The 20,336-nt window shown below is 42.1% G+C and overlaps 1 protein-coding gene across 3 annotated transcripts in view; it reads left to right on the top strand.

Moving 5' to 3' along the window:
• Nucleotides 1–20,336, top strand: part of ADARB2 (adenosine deaminase RNA specific B2 (inactive)) — a 419,147-nt gene that overhangs the window by 352,409 nt on the left and 46,402 nt on the right. For all 3 annotated transcript variants that reach the window (XM_065582837.1, XM_065582836.1, XM_065582835.1), the window contains 2 exons: nt 2,124–2,292; nt 9,496–9,647. In XM_065582837.1, the coding sequence (XP_065438909.1) occupies nt 2,124–2,292; nt 9,496–9,647 (321 nt within the window). The remainder of the gene's footprint in view (nt 1–2,123; nt 2,293–9,495; nt 9,648–20,336) is intronic.

Raw genomic sequence — 20,336 nt, 5'->3', positions numbered from 1 at the left:
GGAGTGGTTAGGAGCAGACTTGAATTTCAAGGAAATTGCCTGGCTACAGTCAGAGACAGAACAATGGACTAGATGGACCATGGGTCTGAAACAATAGGGCAATTCCTATATTCCTTAACTGTGACATTAGTGCCCCCATTTGGAGAGTTGAGGTCAAAGAAGTTGTAATGTACAGACTGCAAATATCCCTTTTTGTAGCATGGAAGCCACATCTCCATATCAATTTTTTATCAATAACAATAAAAACAAACTCAAACATTTGTTAGTTCTTTCTCTTCACTGCATTTTCCAACATCTCCCTTGTGTCTCCCTCTTTTAGCTTGTGAAAAAATTGTCTCTTATATTTCCAAACACGTTGTCATTAGACTCGAAACTACAATAATAATATTAATTAATAATCACTATACAGATAAATCAACTTCCACAATGATGTGCACTTTGCAGTTATTGTCTATAGCACCTTCCATCTGAGGATCACAGAGTGCTTTAGAAACCACAGTGAGTTAAGCTTCCCAACACCCTTTGGAGCTTGGGAAGTAGTTTTGCCATTTTACAAACTGGGAAACTGAGCAACAAAGAAGTAAAGTTTATACAGGAAGTCTGTGGCAGAGCCAAAACTACAACCCAGGTCATCTCCTGAGTCCCAGTCCTGTGCTTTAACCACAAAACAATCCTTCCTCTTTTACCTTATCTGCAACTTACTGCTGCTTATCTCATATCCAACCCAGGGATCTTATGGGAGAACATGTCCCTCAGCAGCATGCTTCTAATCCAGAAAATCATTGCATTTTCTTGTTTGTTTCACTGCTCAATAGATTTCAGCATACAACTAAGTAGCTGACTATATAAGATGAATCTCAAAGCTTATCACACCTAAAGAAGGTCACAAAAAGGAGAACAAAGCAAATGTGCCTATAGAACAGTATGCATTCTCCAGCAAAGTGTTTCAAAGACAGAAGCACTTGGCCTGCGGTAAGACTGTTTCCATTCACAGCATGGATATATCTGACCGGAGGCTCCCTGTCTTAATCACAACTCTGTTAAATCTTAATGTTTTGGATTGCTGTGCCCTGCGTGTATATATAATAACTGTTTGCAGCTGTCAAACATGGATTAAAGTTCTTGGGATACTTGATCAAGCCTTGGTGGTATCTCATTTGACCAGAACACATTCTTTAGGGGTAGATTTGTTTGTTGGTTTGTTTTCTCTGTCAATCAAAAAGGGGCATGTTCTGTAAAGTGCTCTGCAATCACTTAAGTGGGCTTTGGTTCAATGCATTTTTAAACTGTTCTCCCAGGGCTGTACTGGAAAATAACACTCCTGTCCTGGAGAACAACATTTTAGGAGTGAAACCTGGCTCCATTGAAGTCAACAGGAGTTTTGCCTTCAACTTCCATGGGGCCAGGATTTCACCTCATAGATCTACAGGTTGTGGCTATTTTGAATAAAAAAGAAGCGACCACAGCTTCCTTCCCTTTAATATTGAGAGGAGCCCAGGGAGACTGTAGTAGGTCCCAGCCAGCAACGTTCCATCTAAGTCTGAGCAGAGAGTCCATTTCAGAACCCTCTGGGTCTCAATATAGGAAGCACTGATGTAGAGGTGCATGGGCGGGTAGGGAAGGAAACCAGACAAAAAGTAGGATCTCTTTGTTCTCTGAGATTTTTAAAGAAGAGAAGCTCCAGAAGTGTTACTTGCATTTTATTTAGCACTTCCAGTACACTAGTGATGAAAGCTAACATTATAGGGAGTGTGTGTTCCCATCAGAAAATGTCTTCAGCAGCTCATAAAACCCCAGCCATTTATCAGCACTGCGGGAGATCTTTATTACCTACTTACAGCATGTGCTTTTCTATGATGTAGTTATTGATTTAACAAGTAAACTTTGTGGCAAGCTTTTATCCAGGAATTAGCAGTGCAGACTGAAATAGAGCCTGTATTATTCTAATAGCGCTGAGATGTGAGGGTACTGCATATTCCAAAAGCCATATAATCATTTTCATCAGTATCCCATTAGGGCTGTCTCAGCTGCCACATCAAAATGGGGGCTGCAGGAACTTTAACAATTACGATGTCTCGCTAACCCTCAGGCAAGTTACAACTCTTTTGTTTTCCTTTCTGCAGGCTTGGACATCAGGCAGGCTCAGGTTATTGTGCTGTCATCGGGTACCAAATGTATAAACGGAGAATACATTAACGATCAAGGGCGTGTGGTCAACGACTGCCATGCAGAAATTCTGGCAAGGAGAGCATTTGTTCATTTCCTTTATTCTCAGCTGGAGCTACACCTAAGGTAAACTGAATTTTGTTGATGCCTGGGAAATATTATATGGTCTTCTGTGGAACAGATCTGTCCTCTAGATGCCTGACTATACATCATTGTTTATGAGTCTTTGGCTGATGAGTGGCCAATATACTCTACCAGGAAAGCAGAGTTAGATAGTCTATTGTTTTGGGTTATGAGCTTTTTCATTCCAGCTGATTTTCCTTCAGCAGCTATTAGATATGAATCATAAAGTCAAGTTTTATGAAGTCTGATGATTTTCTGCAAATTCTTTAACCACAGGCCTAATAATAACCCTCGCTGGTCAGAGATTCTTATTACAGGCATTTTCCTTCCTTGCTGAAACTGAGTTACCTCAGGAAAGTTATTTACATCTCTCTCTCTCTCTCTCTCTCTCTCTCACACACACACACACACACACAAACACACACACACACACTTGAACTACATTGATCATTAACACATTCATTGGCTTGCTAGAGAACCACTGCCTGTTAACAATATAGCAGACCTGCTATGAAAGAACTACCGGTAGATATTATTGCTCCTTCTTTATTTTGTTTAAAATGTCATAGCAGGCAAAGTTACTGGAAATGATTCTAATGTGGGTGCCTCTTTGTTGCTAGTGTCTTCAGCCTTGCCCTTGCAGTTGGTTTTTAGATTATTCATTTTTATAGTCATTAATTATCCATTCCTGTCTCTTAACAAGTTCCCCTTCTGCTGCCACAACAATACCAGCCTCAGCCTTGATGGCATCCTTGTCTATCTCTTCTACACTGCCCTGGGTGCCTGGATCACCCTTTCTGAGCTGATCTGTAAGACCCTACTTTCTGCAGATCTCTGCTCTGGACAGACTCTTTTGCATTTTGGTAATCCCTAAAAGCCTCAATGAGGGCTCATGGCCCCATTGTGCTAAGTGTTATCCACGGGTGTATCTAGCAAGATGCCTACAAGAAACTAACAAATAAGGAGCTGAAGCTGTGGGTGGGTAGCGTTTATTTTTATCAGAAAGATCCAAAGAAACAACAACAAAAACCCTCAGTTGTAAGTTGTACCCTCCATTTTTTGTCTTCACAGGGTCTTATCCAAAGCCTATTAAAGTCAATGGAAAAACTCCCATTGACTTCATAGGTCTTTGGATTAGGCCCCGAAGACTAAAGCATTTCTGAGGGTATGTCTACACTACCTGCCGGATCGGCGGGCAGCGATCCATCCAGCAGGGGTTGATTTATCGCGTCTAGTCTAGATGCGATAAATCAACTCCCAAGCGCTCTCCCATCAACTCCTGTACTCCACCGCCACGAGAGGCGCAGGCAGAGTCGACGGGGGAATGGCAGCAGTCGACTCACCGCAGTGAAGACATATGCCATTTGCAGAGCTCAGCTCAAGAATGATTCCCTGCACCCCATCCATGGGCAGACTAGGGACAAGACAGATGATTCTCTGCTACATAAATGCTCCCATCCTTCCCTATGGAAAGGACACGTTAGTGCTTTGGTGGTTACCCTAGTCTTCATCACCCGTCTGTCCACCACCCAGCTCAGCTACTCAATTTTGTCTATGAGGGCTGGACTTCACCCCTGGTGAATTTATTTTATGAGTTTTTAACAGTACTCTGTTTTCTTAATAGTGGGACCTGATCCTTAGTAGAAGTAAATTGACATAACTCCATTGACTTCAATGAGACTTTAACACATGCTTAAGTGCTTTGCAGACTCAGATTTTTGTCTAATAGTCTATAGATGGGCTTCAAAAAAGCGGGAACAGGGATGCATGAAGAAGCAACAATAGGGATGGAAGAGGAATTGATAAGTGAACAAGGACACCATACTATCTTCTATATTTGATACAACTACAAAATTATAAAAATGATTTAAATTACAAATACATATTTTTAATTCCTCTTGTTTTTGACATTAGAAATGCCAGTTCCGTTTGTTGTCTTTTGTTGTTGTTGAGGTTTTTGATGATTAGAGGCCTGGAATGGGAGCTTTCTCATTTCTCAAGTGAAGAGTTAGGCATGTTGAATTTTTCACAAACAGAACTTTTCTCTCAAAGTTTGTCAGAAGTTTGAATTAAATAGATGTTACAAAAATTCTTGGCTGCTCAGATTTATTTTATTGTATTTGTGACAGTCACAATCCCACCAAGACCAGACTTTTCCAATGTAAAAATAAAAAGCAACAAAAAAAAACCTTTTTGGAGGCCTTCTTTATACATCATAAAGAATGAAGAAAGGCTACAAAAACTGTTTTATACCCGTGAACTGCATTGACTTCAGTGAAGTTACTTCTGATTTACACTGGTTTGTGAGAAGGAGAATCAGGCTCTATATTTTCATTCTTTACAGATCACCCTTAATAAAACTATGATCTGCCTGTTGAAAATATTGGTATGGCATAGTGATCTTGCTAGTAAAAAGGCTTTGCAGTTCCCCGGGAGATAAGCTGCATTGGAGCTAATGCATTTTCAGCCAATCAGATTGCAGCCTCTTCCAAACTACACTTTAGCTATACATGATGAAGCATGTAGTAATTTTCATCCAATCAAATGAAATTAGCTGCAATAAAACCAGCCACTTAGCCATAAATTTAACTCATACCTTGTTTTCATCCCAGTGGTCTCTTAACGACTTGACTGCTTTTCTGTTAAGCTTGCTATTAAGGTACCTGTGGGAGACCATACACATTTATAGTGCTGTAATTGGTCTACAGACTTCCCTTACCTACATTTTACAAGCATTATTTGCCCAAAATAACTCCTATAATTTTTTCAGAGAGTAAGAACCTGATTCAGCAAAGTACTTAACATGTGCTTAACCTGAAGCACATGCTTAAATCCCTTTGAAGTCAGCTTTAAGCACATGCTTAAGTGTCCTGCTGAATAAGGACAGGCTTAAGCACATGTTTAAAGTTAAGAACATTCTTTTGAATCAGGGCCTAAACAATGAAAATAGGAAGTGTGTGTCAAAATTCCCAACTTCTGCTATTTTGCTGTTACCAATTCTGCTCACCTGCAGGCCTTCCTTCACATCCCAGATACCATATATGAAAGAGAGTGCATAACAGTGAAATGCATAGGAATAGAGTCTACCTTTTAGCCACTACCTGCACTGGAACTGTTATACTGATAGCAGATCCTGAAGTCATGATGCTTGTGCCAATACAATGGACTTCATTCTTCACTGGGTAGTTATCTGTGCCTGTGCAAAGTAGCTGTAAACCACATGCTGACTTTCTAATATTTTAAACCCTCTGTGCACTCACACTACACAGGTGTAAATGACTATGCCAGGGGCTAGGTAATAGGGAATCTGGCCCAATGTCTCTGGGAGAAGAAGTGCATTTGATAAGGTATAGTGTTCTCCCACTGTCCCATTCTTATGAGCATCACTTTTGGCTCTGGAATCCCCTAGTCCTAGCACACTGAGAGCACAAGGATAAACCTGCACCTGGACCCAGCACAAGTATGCATGGTGCCCAGGGAATCCACCCCAGTCATTCTGCTCCCAGTTTTCATTAAAAAGAGAATTATAGTTGTTTCAGTATTAGAGATGCTCACCTACCATGCAGGGAAAGATCTGAGTTCAAGATCAACCCTAGAAATACGGCCCCACGGGCTGGTTAGGAGCCTGGAGATAATAATGCTTTCAGAATCCTGGCGCAAGACCCAGGCTGCACTGCCCTCCAGCTCTGCTGACTATTTTTAAAGCAGCTATATATCTCCCATTAGCCATAGACACTTTTTGATACTCAGGGAATGGAAGAGGAATAGGGTTAATCAGTGAAAAATAATAGAACAGGCTGGGTGATGATGAACTCACTTAATCCAGCCCAGTAAAGGACGATTCCAAAATACCTACTACTCTACCTAGCAACCTAGCAACTGTTTCTAAGTAGCACAAGCTTTCTTCTCCCCCCCTTCCGCCCCCCCCCCCCGAGTTTTACATAATAATAGCACGCATTAAGACTGCGCTGCTCTGCAGTCTCTCAGCTGATTTTGTAGTGAATTATTTAAAGGCAACAGTGATTTCTCTGAAGTCCAAGCAGCAGGCCTTATAGGTATTTTATTATTTCAGAGGTTTCTATCAGGGCAATAATGTAATTAGTGTGGTTGGGAAATTCCATCAAAGCAGGAAGAAAAATGAGAGAGCTGCATGTGGCGGTCTCTCCTCAGGAAACCTTGTGGTTCACTTTTCCTACAGGCAGGGTAATGTGCCTGTAAATTTCACCTGACAGAAAACGCATCATAGCCTCAAAAACTGACAAAACAACCAAACCATGGAAGAGTGACAGCCAAACAGCTCTAATGGCGCACAGAGAGCACTGGGAAAAAACAAGCAGGCCCAGCAAGGAACAATCCTGTTCCCATCTTGGAAAAAAAGGCATCCCAGTTACACCAAGCGTAGGCAGAGCATCAGAACTACCCTGCACAAAAGGATTGCCCACATTTCAGATTAGATGGGCAGAAATCCTGTTCCATGTAGGTTTCAGAGTAGCAGCCGTGTTAGTCTGTATCCGCAAAAAGAAGAACAGGAGTACTTGTGGCACCTTAGAGACTAACAAATTTATTAGAGCATAAGCTTTCGTGGACTACAGCCCACTTCTTCGGATGCATATAGAATGGAACATATATTGAGGAGATATATATACACACATACAGAGAGCATAAACAGGTGGGAGTTGTCTTACCAACTCTGAGAGGCCAATTAATTAAGAGAAAAAAAACTTTTGAAGTGATAATCAAGATAGCCCAGTACAGACAGTTTGATAAGAAGTGTGAGCATACTTACAAGGGGAGATAGAATCAATGTTTGTAATGGCTCAGCCATTCCCAGTCCTTATTCAAACCGGAGTTGATTGTGTCTAGTTTGCATATCAATTCTAGCTCAGCAGTCTCTCGTTGGAGTCTGTTTTTGAAGTTTTTCTGTTGTAATATAGCCACCCGCAGGTCTGTCACTGAATGACCAGACAGGTTAAAGTGTTGATGTGCAGGTGAACGAGCCCCTGATGGTATGGCTGATGTGATTAGGTCCTATGATGATGTCACTTGAATAGATATGTGGACAGAGTTGGCATCGGGGTTTGTTACAAGGATAGGTTCCTGGGTTAGTGGTTTTGTTCAGTGATGTGTGCTCGTTCACCTGCACATCTACCAATGTGATATATGCCATCATGTGCCAGCAATGCCCCTCTGCCATGTACATTGGCCAAACCGGACAGTCTCTACGCAAAAGAATTAATGGACACAAATCTGACATCAGGAATCAAAATACTCAAAAACCAGTGGGAGAACACTTTAACCTGTTCTTCTTTTTGTTCCATGTAGGAGAATCTTCCACATACAGACCCGGTTCTGGTCTCAGGGTATGCATACATACTACCCATTGACTTCACTGGGTGTATTTGAGGGCAGAGGTGTGATCACAGTGTGAGAAGCTTGTCATTTCTCAGCTACACTAATCACATTATCACCCTAAAAATTATAATCCTCATCACTATACGGTGTGTGATCCGACTGTCTGTCAAAAAAATCATCACTGCCTTCAGACAATCCAAAGGGAAATCACCTGGGATGCTGCACAGGAAAACAGCCATAAAACCTGCTCATTTTAAACCACATTAGTGAGAGGAACTTGCCTTCCCTGGCAACCTTTGCTAGGGTGACAGGCAGAGCCGGCTTTAGCAGGTGCGGGGCCCCACACCGGAACGCGAATTGTCTCACGCCCCCCCCACCCTAACCCCGCCCCGACTCCGCCCCCTCCCTGCCCCATTGGATCCCTCCCCAAATCCCTGCACTGGCCCCGCCCCCAACCCACTCCTTCTCTGTCCCCATTGGATCCCTCCCCAAATCCCTGCCCTGGCCCCGCCCCCAGCCCCACCCCCTCACTGCCCCATTGGATCCCTCCCCAAATCCCCGCCCTGGCCCCGCCTCTTCCCCAAGCACGCCACATTCTTCCTCCATCAGCTGTATGGTGGCGCAAGCACTGGAGGGAGGGGGGAGAAGCAGGACACGGCTTTTTTTTTTTTTCCACTCTGCTGGCAGCCCTGGACATTACAGGGCCCTCTTAGGCACGGGGCCCCATTCCGGGGAATCGGCCGAATCGGCTTAAAGCCGGCCCTGGCGACAGGTAGGCTAAGTGTAATGTGTCCCCTTCTAGCTGCAAAGCCACTTAGAAGATAAGAGCTTACTACTGCTACTACCTAACTGAATTAGTTTTGTTAGCAAGACAAAGTAGGTGAGGTGATATCTTTTATTGGAAAACTTCTGTTGCTGGAAGATATAAGCTTTCGAGCTACACAGAGCTCTTAGGTAGGTCTGGGAAAGGAAGCAGAGTGTCTGAAGTGCTCTGTAGCTCAAAAAGCTTGTACCTTCCACCACCAGAAATTTGTCCAATAAAAGATATCACCTCACCTACTTTGTCCCTCTCATACCCTGGGACCAACACAGCTACAACAGCACTTCAAACAAGAATTAGTATTTTAGCTCAAGTAGTAGAGGTCTGTGGTTTTGGTGCAGAGGGCCCAGGTTCTTTCTTCATTACTCCAGGTAACTTGTGATTTCCAAAGATTTCAAAACAGATAAGAGAGCCACTGTCAGTCAAGAATCAGAGGTCAGTTACAGAGGGGGTTCCTTTAGCATTCACAGTTGGCTATGGATGAATAGGGAAGAAAACAGAAGACCGTTTCTGGATGTCTGAAATCTGTTATTTTCTTTTCAAGATTTCTGCTCATAAATTCAGGGCACTGCTGTATGACCTCAATTCTGCAAAGCATTTAAGCATGTGCTTAAGTCACCTTGACTTTCAGTGGGATCTGAGCACATGCTTAGGGGTGTGATGAATAGGGATAATTTGTTAAACCTAAGGGAGCTGTTCTCCTTTGATATGTGCACATTAGTCCCATCAGTAACAGTGAGATTTATGTACTATATTTGCATGTCCAGATACCCTCTATCATTAGAATAAATTCCAACTAAGCAAGCCAAGAAACACATCGACAGTTCCAGGACCTTTTGAGCACCTCATTTACTTAGAGCAGCTAATTATTTTTCCACCATTGACACTAGCCAAAATATGATGAAAGGTGCTAATAAAACAAACAAACAAAAACCCCAAAGGAAACAAAGAGAAACAAAGCCACCACTGAGAGAGCAGAAATGTTTCTGATTTGGAATGTAACAAATGACCCGGAACTTCTTTTGTGATCATAGCAAACGGCGAGAGGACTGGGAGCGATCAGTCTTCGTGCGATTAAAAGAGGGAGGCTACAGGCTGAAAGAAAACATTCTGTTCCATCTGTATGTGAGCACTTCACCCTGCGGAGATGCACGCCTCAACTCCCCCTACGAAATCACAACTGACTGTAAGAGCCATTACTCCCCCAACCCTACCCCTCCCCTTTTTTTTAAGACAGATCTTTGTTCCTTTGTTTGTGGATAACATATTTGACTAGAAAGCACAGATGATAGGGGTGTGAGTCTGTCTGGATCTCTGTATGTATGTGTTGGGATGGAAACTGTATGGATGGAAATGAACGCTGGTTGAGGCGTCATGAGACTTCCGTGCCTGCCTGCAGCTCAGTGGCTGTGCTGGAAGAAAATCCCACAGGCCCTAGTAAATAAACATCTTTCATGTAAAGATCTGGGAGATCATCCCAGCTGTTGTCCTCTGGTGGAGCGGAGCATCACCAGCAACTGTGACTGGGTTTGGCCGTTTCCTTCTCAGGGTTTAGATTGTACAATCATAATAGTTCCCCGTGATTATCAAAAATCGTCTGTCATCCAGCGATCCCAAAGCACTTTGCAAACAGCTTGTTGTTGTTATTATTAATTGTATTATTATTATTATTATTATTATTATTATTACCTAGTTCTTATATGATGATTTTCTTCCAGAGATCTCAAAAGCACAGTAGTTTCTAGAGGCCCCAACTGAGACCAGCATCCCATTGTGCTAAATGCTGCACATATACATAGTGACAAACAGTCCCTGCCTGAAAGAGCTTATGGAACAGACAAGACAGAAATGAATGGAAGGGCAAACAGGAACACAGAAAGGTGATGTGACCTGCCTTGGGTCACACGACACCCTTGTTCAAAGTATCTTGATCTCCATGTTGCAGGCAAAAAAACTGAGGCACAGAGAGGAGAGACTTGATCAACCTCACACAGCCAGTCAGTGGTATAGCTGGAGAGTGGTGCTTCTCCCAAACCCCACTTTACAAACATATGTATTCATTTTTAAATATTATTTTCCTGGGAATGGAAAGTTTCACATCTGTAATGATGTGTGGAACATCAAGCCTACCGAGCTGAAATAAAACAAACAAACATTCCTATTGGTAGTAATATTGGTCCTACTTTGTAGAAGGTGGAAAGATGTCCTGGACTAGGACTCAGAAGACCTGAGTTCTATTCTTGGTTCTGCTCTGGCCTGCTGGGGACCTTAGGCAAGATACTTCAACTCCCTGTATCTCAGCTTCCTCATCTGTAAAATGGGGATAATGATCCTGGCCTCCTTTGTACAGCACTTTCAGACCTACTGATGAAAAGTGCTATAAAGGGCTATGTATTAATTTATTATTTATTTCTATATTCTGTTGTGGTGTCATGAAAATATAAAGAAGAGAAAGAAAATGTCAAAAAGTCAAACAAAAAACTAATTTCAAGTCTCTGGTAATGAGGCGCATGGTAACTAAAGTCAGGAGGAATAATATTTGCTTAGAAAATAGATATTTAAGAATAGAAAGTGCCTATGATTTCAAAAGTGACCATTGATTTTGGTGCCTCACATTTTTGCTGCTCAACATGAGCCCCTTAAATAGACCTTATTTTCAGAAAGCGTCTTCTGAAAATCAGGCCTCTTAAAGCTGCCTCAAATTGGGCACCCAAGAATTTAGGCACAAAAATGACTAGTCGATTTTTAAAATGTAGGTTGCTCTCAAGAATTACCAAAAGAATTAGAAGGTCTGAATTCTGCCCTCTGATGTCTGAGAATGTTGGGATTCCCCTGACTTCTGTCAAAATGAGGCATGAAGATCTAAGGACAGGATTTGGCTTTGAGTCTAATTTGTCCATCTTAGCATTGCTTTGCTTGCAGAGCCAAGTCAAATTTGGGGTAACATATTCAGATTCAGGCAAATTTTGACCTCTTCATCTTTGCAGAAGCATTTGCAAATTCCACTATACAATTTTGCATTGGTGCATCCATTAATGCAGCTCAAACAAACCCCCCAACAAATGGGCAGGTGAAGTTTGGATAAAAGCACAATAATAAAATTGTACAATGTTATCCATAATGACATTCTCCCTTTATGACCTCTCTTTCTATTGATTTGTCCCCATTGTTTCCACTTGAAGACATGCAGGCAGTGTTGGAATTCTGGGGGGTCTGCTAGTAAATCAAGAAGAAACACCTCCCCCCATCCTCACATGAGAGGAGGATTGTTTGACAGCTGAATTCCAACACTGATTATAGAAATGCTGCCAAATTCAGGCTTGGAAGTGCAAGTCCATTTGGTGCATAGATCACTTCAATAAACACATTGCTTCAACAGCTGATAAAAACTCTTTCTTTTCAACAATTGTGCTTCCAAGAAGCTTCACTTTACAAAAATTGGGGTATTGATAGTATAATATTTGGCACTTGGATGGTGCCCTTTAAAAAAAACTCAAAAACAACTATTAGTTTGGCAAGATTATTGCACCCATTATTTTCCAGGTAGGAAAACTGAGACACAAAGAGGTTCACAGAGTGGTTCAGTAGCAGAGTTAAAAATAGAACCAAGTCCTGATTTCCAGTCCACTGCTCTAAGCACTAGATCACTTACCTCTCTTCCCTGTTCTAAAAGCTTCTGACATCACAGAAGAGATGTAATTGCTCAAAGATTGCCAGAAGCTGTCCTTACGTTAGACAAGCATTTCCTCTTAGCTCACACTATCCTAAAGACATCTGGGAAGACAAGCGTTTTATAGTGTTTATCATTTAGATCCCTCTGTTTTTTTACTAAAGAAATAGCCTCTTTTATCCAGTAATGACAAGAAAACCAAGATGAATTTTGTTTCTTTTTTATACAACAAAGAGCTAGCACAAGCCCTCAAACACCAGTGATTATTCTCTAAAGATACATTAATGTTTAAAAACAGTGTCTCGCCATGCGCTTTATGGTTTGAGTAGGAATATGATAAGCCTTTATCAATATGTGGAGTGCGTGAAATCCATTCCTCAGATCTCCTAAAAATTTCCTGCATTATCCACCATGACTTCCACAGCACCCTCAAATCCCCTTCTTATGTGCCTTGTTATGGTAAGAGAAAAGATAAGTTTGCATGTACTCAACCATATTCTTAAAATGGATGGCACTAGGTAAGAATTAAAGACATATGTAAAAGTTTGACGCTGGGGCTATGTCTATACTACCACTTATGTCTGCAAAATTCATGTCGCTCAGGGATGTGAATATTCCATCCCCTGCTCAACATAAGTTACATCAGCATAATTGGTAGTGTGCACAGTACTACTACCACCAACATAACTAGCGCCGCCCATTGAAGGTTGATTAATTATGTCAACGGGACAGCTCTCTCCCGTTGGCATAAGCTCTCTAGTGGAGACATAGCCCAGGTGTTTGTAACTAATGGCTGTAATGCAGGCTGTAGCTGAAGGAGGAAAGATCAAGCGAATCCCTCTTGAGCATGACTGAAATAAGACAATGAGTGATCAGAGCAGAAGAGAGTAAATCTGTAGAATGGCATCAGTATTTTTCCTAGATCAGGGTTGAATTGTTCTGATTGTTGATGTATCTTCTACCAAGAAGGGACAATCACTTACTTGTAATTCTGAAGATATAACTCCATCAGGATTCTGACTCCTGATTCTTTAGCATGAGACCAGCAGAACTCTCTCAGCTCTTACAGAACTTTGATCCTTTGAGGACAGCAGTGGTAGGATAAAGTGCAGGCCATTCTCCCCTCAGTCACCATGTTCCACCGCCTGCCATGTGTGTTAATACTGGCTCCCAGACATTCCTGTCAGTTCTGGAGGTGAAGCTCCCAAATGATAAACCAGTGTAATCATGGCCAAAAAACGAGCCTCAACAAAAATAAGATACAAGGTGTAAATGCTGATTCGCTGTACATAAAGATAAACCCCAAAGTCTGAGGGTGAATGATAATCCTGTCAGGATAATATCTTCAGAGAAGCAGTTAATTTAGTCACCAGTTACAGATAAAGTAAGTAACTTTCCTTTCCCTCAAGATACCCACAATCTGCCAGTATTGACACTTGAGGAGAGTAAGCAGCTCTGGAGAGAACAAATGAAAAGGCAGGTAAAGCTGCTATAAGCAGCAATACCAAGGGCTATAGAAAAAGAGACTAGGAGGGTAATAAAAGTTAACCTATCTGTCACAGTGCCTGGTATGTGGCTCACAACTGAGCGGCCAATCTCTGGTCAGACTGTCAGAAAACAGGGCAGACACCCAAACTGGTGGTATATTCTATAATTAGATTTCACCAAGCCAGTAACAAATGTGCGCCGCTGGAATACTGTCTCACCATGGAGCCACAGGCAATCCCTTTAGGCACTACAGATGATTTACCACTAAGACAAGCTGGACTTAATGATGAAAGGTTATTAACAACAATATTCATCACACATTAGGTTCATCCAGCCCCAAAGGGCCAATCACGTACCCCAGGTTAAGGTGTACTTCAGCTCTCACCAAAGACAACGCTGACAGCTAATTTCTTTAGTAAATTAAAGATTTATTAGGTAAGAAAAGGAAATGAGAGTCATTGAGAGATTCAAGCAGATAAAATACATTACAGGTGAATTAGAGTTTGTAGTCCAAATGATGCAGAGATGTAATGTCTGCTAGTTTTCCATAAGTTCCTCAGGGTTTCCCAAAATGGCTTTTGGGGACCTCTGTCTTGCATCTGGAACCCCCCTGTCAGCGTTCAGATGGGTCAGAGAGATGGAATCGCTCCCAGTGTGCCTTTTTATAGCTGAAAATAGTTTAGCAAACGTTTTTGTCACCACCTGGGCATCGCTTTGTTGACTAAAAGTAGACAAAGTCTATGGATCTTCCACTGTTCTTCATATAATGACCCATGCTTAGAAATCAACAACCTTCTCATACAAAGTTTTAAGGCTTCAGTTCCGGTCGATGGGCCATTTAGAGATAATGTAAGCATAATGTGATAGCCAGGAACAATTCTTCATTAGATTTTATACATCAAGTAACTTCACATCTAAACATGTAAATACAGGCCTTTTGACCTAATGTTAATTAAGTAGAGTTGTATAAAAGTAATTACAGAGTTACAGGACATAAAAAAGGATATAGCAACAACAGGTTAATTGAGTTACACTAATATACGTTCAACAGGATGTAGGTAGATGAAGACAAATACAATTAACATCTATTCTAATAAGTGAAGTGCCTAGATATACAATAGGACATTTTAACATTCCTTTGAAGTTCACCCACCAGTGAAGTGGTACACTTAACACTTCTCTGAAATCTTGACCTGAGCAAGCCAGCTGCCAGCACCACACTACATTTAAATAAAGGACTGGGGTGATCTGGGTATTTAAAGACCAGTCATACTTCAGGGCCAGATAAATTTGCTGAAACAATTTTAAAAATATTATAAAAATCTGTTATGAAAAACATGTTTTAATAGGAACAAACCAGCATGTCTTCCGTCAAGAAAAATCTTGGTGTGTACACAAAATGGTGATCAATAGCCTAATCCAAAGCCAATGGCAGTCAAAGGAGAGATGACCATTGACTTCAGTGTGTGTGGCGGGGCGGGTGGGGACTGGTCCCAAAGGAGAATTAGTTGACTTAATTTATTTGGACTTTCCAAAAGCCTTTGACACAGTCCATCACCAGATATTACTTCTGGTCAGATTACTACATGACTACTTAGTAATAAAGAATTGTCATGAATTAGAAATTGGTTAAAAGAGAAAACAAAGCATAAGTAGTCAATTTTCAACATGACAAATGGTTAGCAGCAGTTGGTGCCCTTAGGTTCCATATTGGAACTGGTGTTGTTTACAATATTTGTCAGTGATCCAAAAAAGAGGAGTGTCTATTTTTGTGTCTGTCAGTGACATAATTTGCAAGTGACACAAAATTATTTAGGTTAGTCAGGACTAGAGAAGACTAGGAGGGACTCCAGAAAGCCCCAACAAAGTCGATGGCACATGAAATTCAGTGTTGACTAAAACAACAAGGAGTCTGGTGGCACCTTAAAGACTAACAGATTTATTTGGGCATAAGCTTTCGTGAGTTAAAACCTCACTTCTTCGGATGCATAGGAAGTGTTGACTAATTAATGATAACCACCCAGGAAAAGTCCTGGATAGCATTGTGGACCATTCAATGAAATCCAAATGCTGCACAACATACGTATGCTACACATCCCCATGGTGGACTCAGAATTTGCAATAGGAAAGGTTTTGACATTGTGAAAAGCCAGTGGGGCAATCTGACGGTAGATGACCAGGTATACTGTCTAGCTAAGTACCCAAACACAAACAGTTTGAAACAAGTACTTCATATTTTGGATACCAGGCTCCAACCTTCATATCACTCAGCTATAAAGAAGAGATGACTAGGTCTATAGGGAAAACTGACCCAATACAGATAGGCACAAAGCATCTCTCTGTCAAAAGGACACATATGGGTTGATAGGTTTCAGAGTAGCAGCCGTGTTAGTCTGTATCCGCAAAAAGAAGAACAGGAGTACTTGTGGCACCTTAGAGACTAACAAATTTATTAGAGCATAAGCTTTCGTGGACTACAGCCCACTTCTTCGGATGCATCCGAAGAAGTGGGCTGTAGTCCACGAAAGCTTATGCTCTAATAAATTTGTTAGTCTCTAAGGTGCCACAAGTACTCCTGTTCTTCTTTATATGGGTTGATAGAAAGCAGTGCAGTGCAGCTTGCAGTAGCTAAAGCTTCCTATATAATGTACCCTTGCTGTGTGATTGTAAAGTTGCTTATTTATGTAACCTATTTATATGGCCCTTGATTATCATTGTATCAGAGTGCCCCACTGCCTTTAATGTGTTTATCTCGTGACACCCCTGTGAGGTAGGTGGCCCCACTGACTGTTTGGCAGGCTTCCTGCTTCTGATATACTTTAAAAAAATTGCTGTTGGTTTTTGAATCTTTGGCTAGTTGCTTTTCAATTCTTTTTTGGTCTGCCTAATTATACTTTTACGCCTGGCTTGCCAGAGTTTATGCTCCTTTCTATTGTCCTCAGTAGGATTTAACTTTCAGTTTTTTAAAGGATGCCTTTTTGCCTCTAATTGCTTCTTTTACTTTGTTGTTAAGCCACAGTGGCACTTTTTTTGGTTCTCTTACTATGTTTTTTTTTATTATTATTATTATTTGGGGATATACATTTAATTTGAGCCTCTGTTGTGGTGTTTTTTAAAAGTTGCATGCAGGCACTTCACTTTTGTGACTGTACCTTTTAATTTCTATTCAACTAGCTTCCTCTTTGGGCCTACAAGAGCAGGCACTTGAATGTAGGTCTCCAAATCCTATGCTTGTGCCCTAACCGGTGGGCAATCTTTCCAACCTCCTCCAACTACTTTTTCACACACTCTCATGTTGACCCTTCTACATACACAGAGGACCTTGTGACCACCTCTCCTTTTCCAGTGCCCCCTCTCACTTTGTTTTAGTTGTGCCTATTGTACAGACAGCTGCTATCATCCCTGGACCTAGTGACTGTGCTTAGGGGCAGTATCCCAGCACTATGTTTTGCAACATACTCCACTGGTTTATACAGAATACAGTGCATACATTACACCTTTCACCACCTGGGAAACTATAGAATAATCAGGTCATTGATGTGTCTTGCAGCTTCTTTGATTTGTTAATTGTTTTCATGAGCCTCCTTTGAAGTAAAAGGAATCACTCAAAAAAAAAAACCCTGAGTCAGTGAATCCTTAACTTCCCAAACTCTCTACCTCTGGCAAGTTTTTGCCTCACCGGCCATCTTTCTTCCAAAGTGTGCACTCTCTCTCTCCAGGGATTGACACAGATAGATAGAATCTGCCCGAGGGCTGCCTCCACTCTCCTCCCCTGGGCTGCTTTGCTATCTCTTGCTAACATGCCTTGTGCCATTGACTCCTTGATAGCCCAGCTCGTGTTTTCTCCCACACTCCCTTTAGGTCTGAAACACACCATTGCATGTGCTCCATGGGGTCTTCCTCCTGCTTGTCTATTAACCTACAGCTGTGCTGGAACTCTGATGCACACACATTCAATAGAGCTCCCATCTGAACTGGAGCCACATGCAACCATATGAGCTGGGTCATTGAATTTGTGGGTAATTTAGAGGTATGATGTGAATTGGATTTTTCAATTGGAATGGGGAAAGGGAAGAGAAGAGCACATGGAAAGATACAATTCACATGGAACCTTGAATTCATGTACTCCACAGATGGAGTTGTGATTTTAACAACTCAAGGCTCCAGCTACTGATCTTTTTACCCCATCTTCAATGAAAATGCAAGCTCCGAGCTCTGTTTCCTCCCATTGACTGAGCTGTTCTGCAGGAGGCAGCCTGACCAAACCAGCCCTGCTACAGTTAGTAGAACTAAGCCAAACTTTTCTGGGTTCAGGTTTGGTCACCTGAGGAACAGACATTGCATCACAGTATGATCCTCAGATCAGGAACCCAACCTCAGCACAAAAGCAGCGGGAAAGGGCCAGCCTTACCAGGAGGCCATATAAGCCAATCCATCTTCCAGTGAACTGGACTCAAAAGGCAGTGATCTCCATGACCCATCACTTCTCCATGTAGATGTTCACCTACTCTCCAGGGAAAAGTTCCCCAAACACCATCTCTTCTAAGCTGACATCAAAATGCAAATATCATCAGCACACGATGCTACATGAGCCACAACCTGTGTCCAAACTTTTTGGAGTTTGGTCAGTGTTTTCAGAAATGCAAGAGAAAAATTGTCAGCCTCTCCTCTACTGATCACAGCTGCCGTTTGAATGGTCTGCTCCGGAATAGGCACCTTTCACATTTGTAGTGCTATTTTCTGCTAGCAAATGTTTATTTCTTTGAGAGGTGAGGAGGAAAAGGTTCCCATTTCAAGACAGAACATCTAAATAGCAGCTCACCTCTCTGATTACTGATTAGGTACTGTTCAGTGGTAAAAAAAAAAAAAAAGAGGTTCTTTGTGGATTACCCTCAGGGCAATCAATGTATAGATGGGACACAGTCATTTTAGGTGGGGCACTAGTTAGTCTGAGCTATACACCTGCTCAATAGCGACGGGCACTTCTCACTTCTCCGTGATTTGCTGTGATTGCTGGGCTGTTCAGTTAACTGGTGCTGCTGCTTTGGAGCCCCCCTCACTTCAAGTGTAGGTAACTTGAGTTAACTCTGCAGTGAAGATGTAGCCAGCGTAGTATTCCCTGTCGTTAGCTCTCCCTATAAATTGTGCCGGTCGTTCTCAGCTGGCAGCAGAAATGACTTTAGTTTCTGGCTCAGAACAGCTGACATGGCAGCATTGCAGAGCGTGGCAGCAAGTTAACAGCTCTGTACAGGCCTGCCTTCAGTCCTATCATAGCATAGCAGCTCTGTACACAGCAGAGACTCTTCAGGCAAGTCCCAGTCCTAACAGAATTCTTTGGGCCTACCAGAGGAAAAGTAAGAACCGGGAAGCAATACTGTAAAATACCTGCTGGCTTTATTATTGGCATAGAGAGCTCAGTGGTTTGAGCATTGGCCTGCTAAACCAAGGGTTGTGGGTTCAATCCTTGAGGGGGCCATTTAGGGAACTGGGGTTCAAACAAACAAACAAACAAAAAACGTCTGGGGATTTGTCCTGCTTTGAGCAGGGGGTTGGACTAAATGATCTCCTGAGGTCCCTTCCAACCCTGATATTGTATGAGTAACCAAGGTAGCTCTGAAAGAGGAAGACTGCTGTCATTGCATGTTGTGAGCTGGCAAAGAGTCATGATCAGACAGAGCTAATGGTCACAGCCAGAGTCTGCAGGAGCAGGATGGATCTCAGTTGCTCAAGGAACTCCCTGTTCCTGTGCTGGGTATATATAGAAGGACCCCCAGCTGTGACAGGGTCCCCCGGATGCAACTTGGACTGTGGGACCCCTGAGCCTTCCGAACCTACCAACCTGGGTTGCCTCTCACATTGTGATGCTGATGTCAAGCTACAAACCTCTGACAGGCACTGCACTTACACTAACATCCACAGGGAGGGACTCATCTAACTGAGTTATATCAATGATTTCTCAAAAAGAACAGGAGTACTTGTGGCACCTTAGAGACTAACAAATTTATTAGAGCATAAGCTTTCGTGGGCTACAGCCCACTTCTTCGGATGCATAGAATGGAACATATAGTGAGGAGATATATATACACATACAGAGAACATGAAAAGGTGGGAGTTGTCCTACCAACTCTAAGAGGCTAATTACTCTGAAACCAATGATTTCTCAATCACCCATGAATCATCAATAGAGAGGCTCCAGCCAGTTTGTCCCAGCGCCCCAGCCTTGCACCCCAGAACTGGACCATCTTGCACTGATCAGAAGCATGGCCAGGGTAAGCTCATTACCTAGTTCACCACTCCGTCAAAAGGGCAGTGGACGTGCAACAACCGTTTTTAACATGAGCTGATATTTCCCAGCACTGTTTTAGGTCAAATATAAAACAGATTTATGAGCTACAGAAAGATAGATTTTAAGTGATTCTAAGTGGTAGGCATAAAGGTCAGAGATAGTTACATTAAGAAAATGAAAAGTAAACAGGCATTCTAAATCTTAAACTTGTAGTATAAGCAAGAGTTGAATAAAACAGTATCTCACCCTGACAGGTGGTACAAGCAGGTTATTCAATACGTCAGCTGGGACTACCTTCCTGCCTGGGACCATTGTTCCTCAGTTCAAAGTCTTTCCCCAGTTCAGACATTCTTCCAGGTGTTGAGATGGGGCATAGGCGCTGACTCCATGGGTGCTCTGGGGCTGCAGCACCCATGGGGAAAAAATGGTGG

This window comes from Chrysemys picta, chromosome 2 (genome assembly GCF_011386835.1).
Source record: "Chrysemys picta bellii isolate R12L10 chromosome 2, ASM1138683v2, whole genome shotgun sequence".
Taxonomy (NCBI): domain Eukaryota; kingdom Metazoa; phylum Chordata; order Testudines; family Emydidae; genus Chrysemys; species Chrysemys picta.
This window is presented reverse-complemented; position numbering and strand designations above follow the sequence as displayed.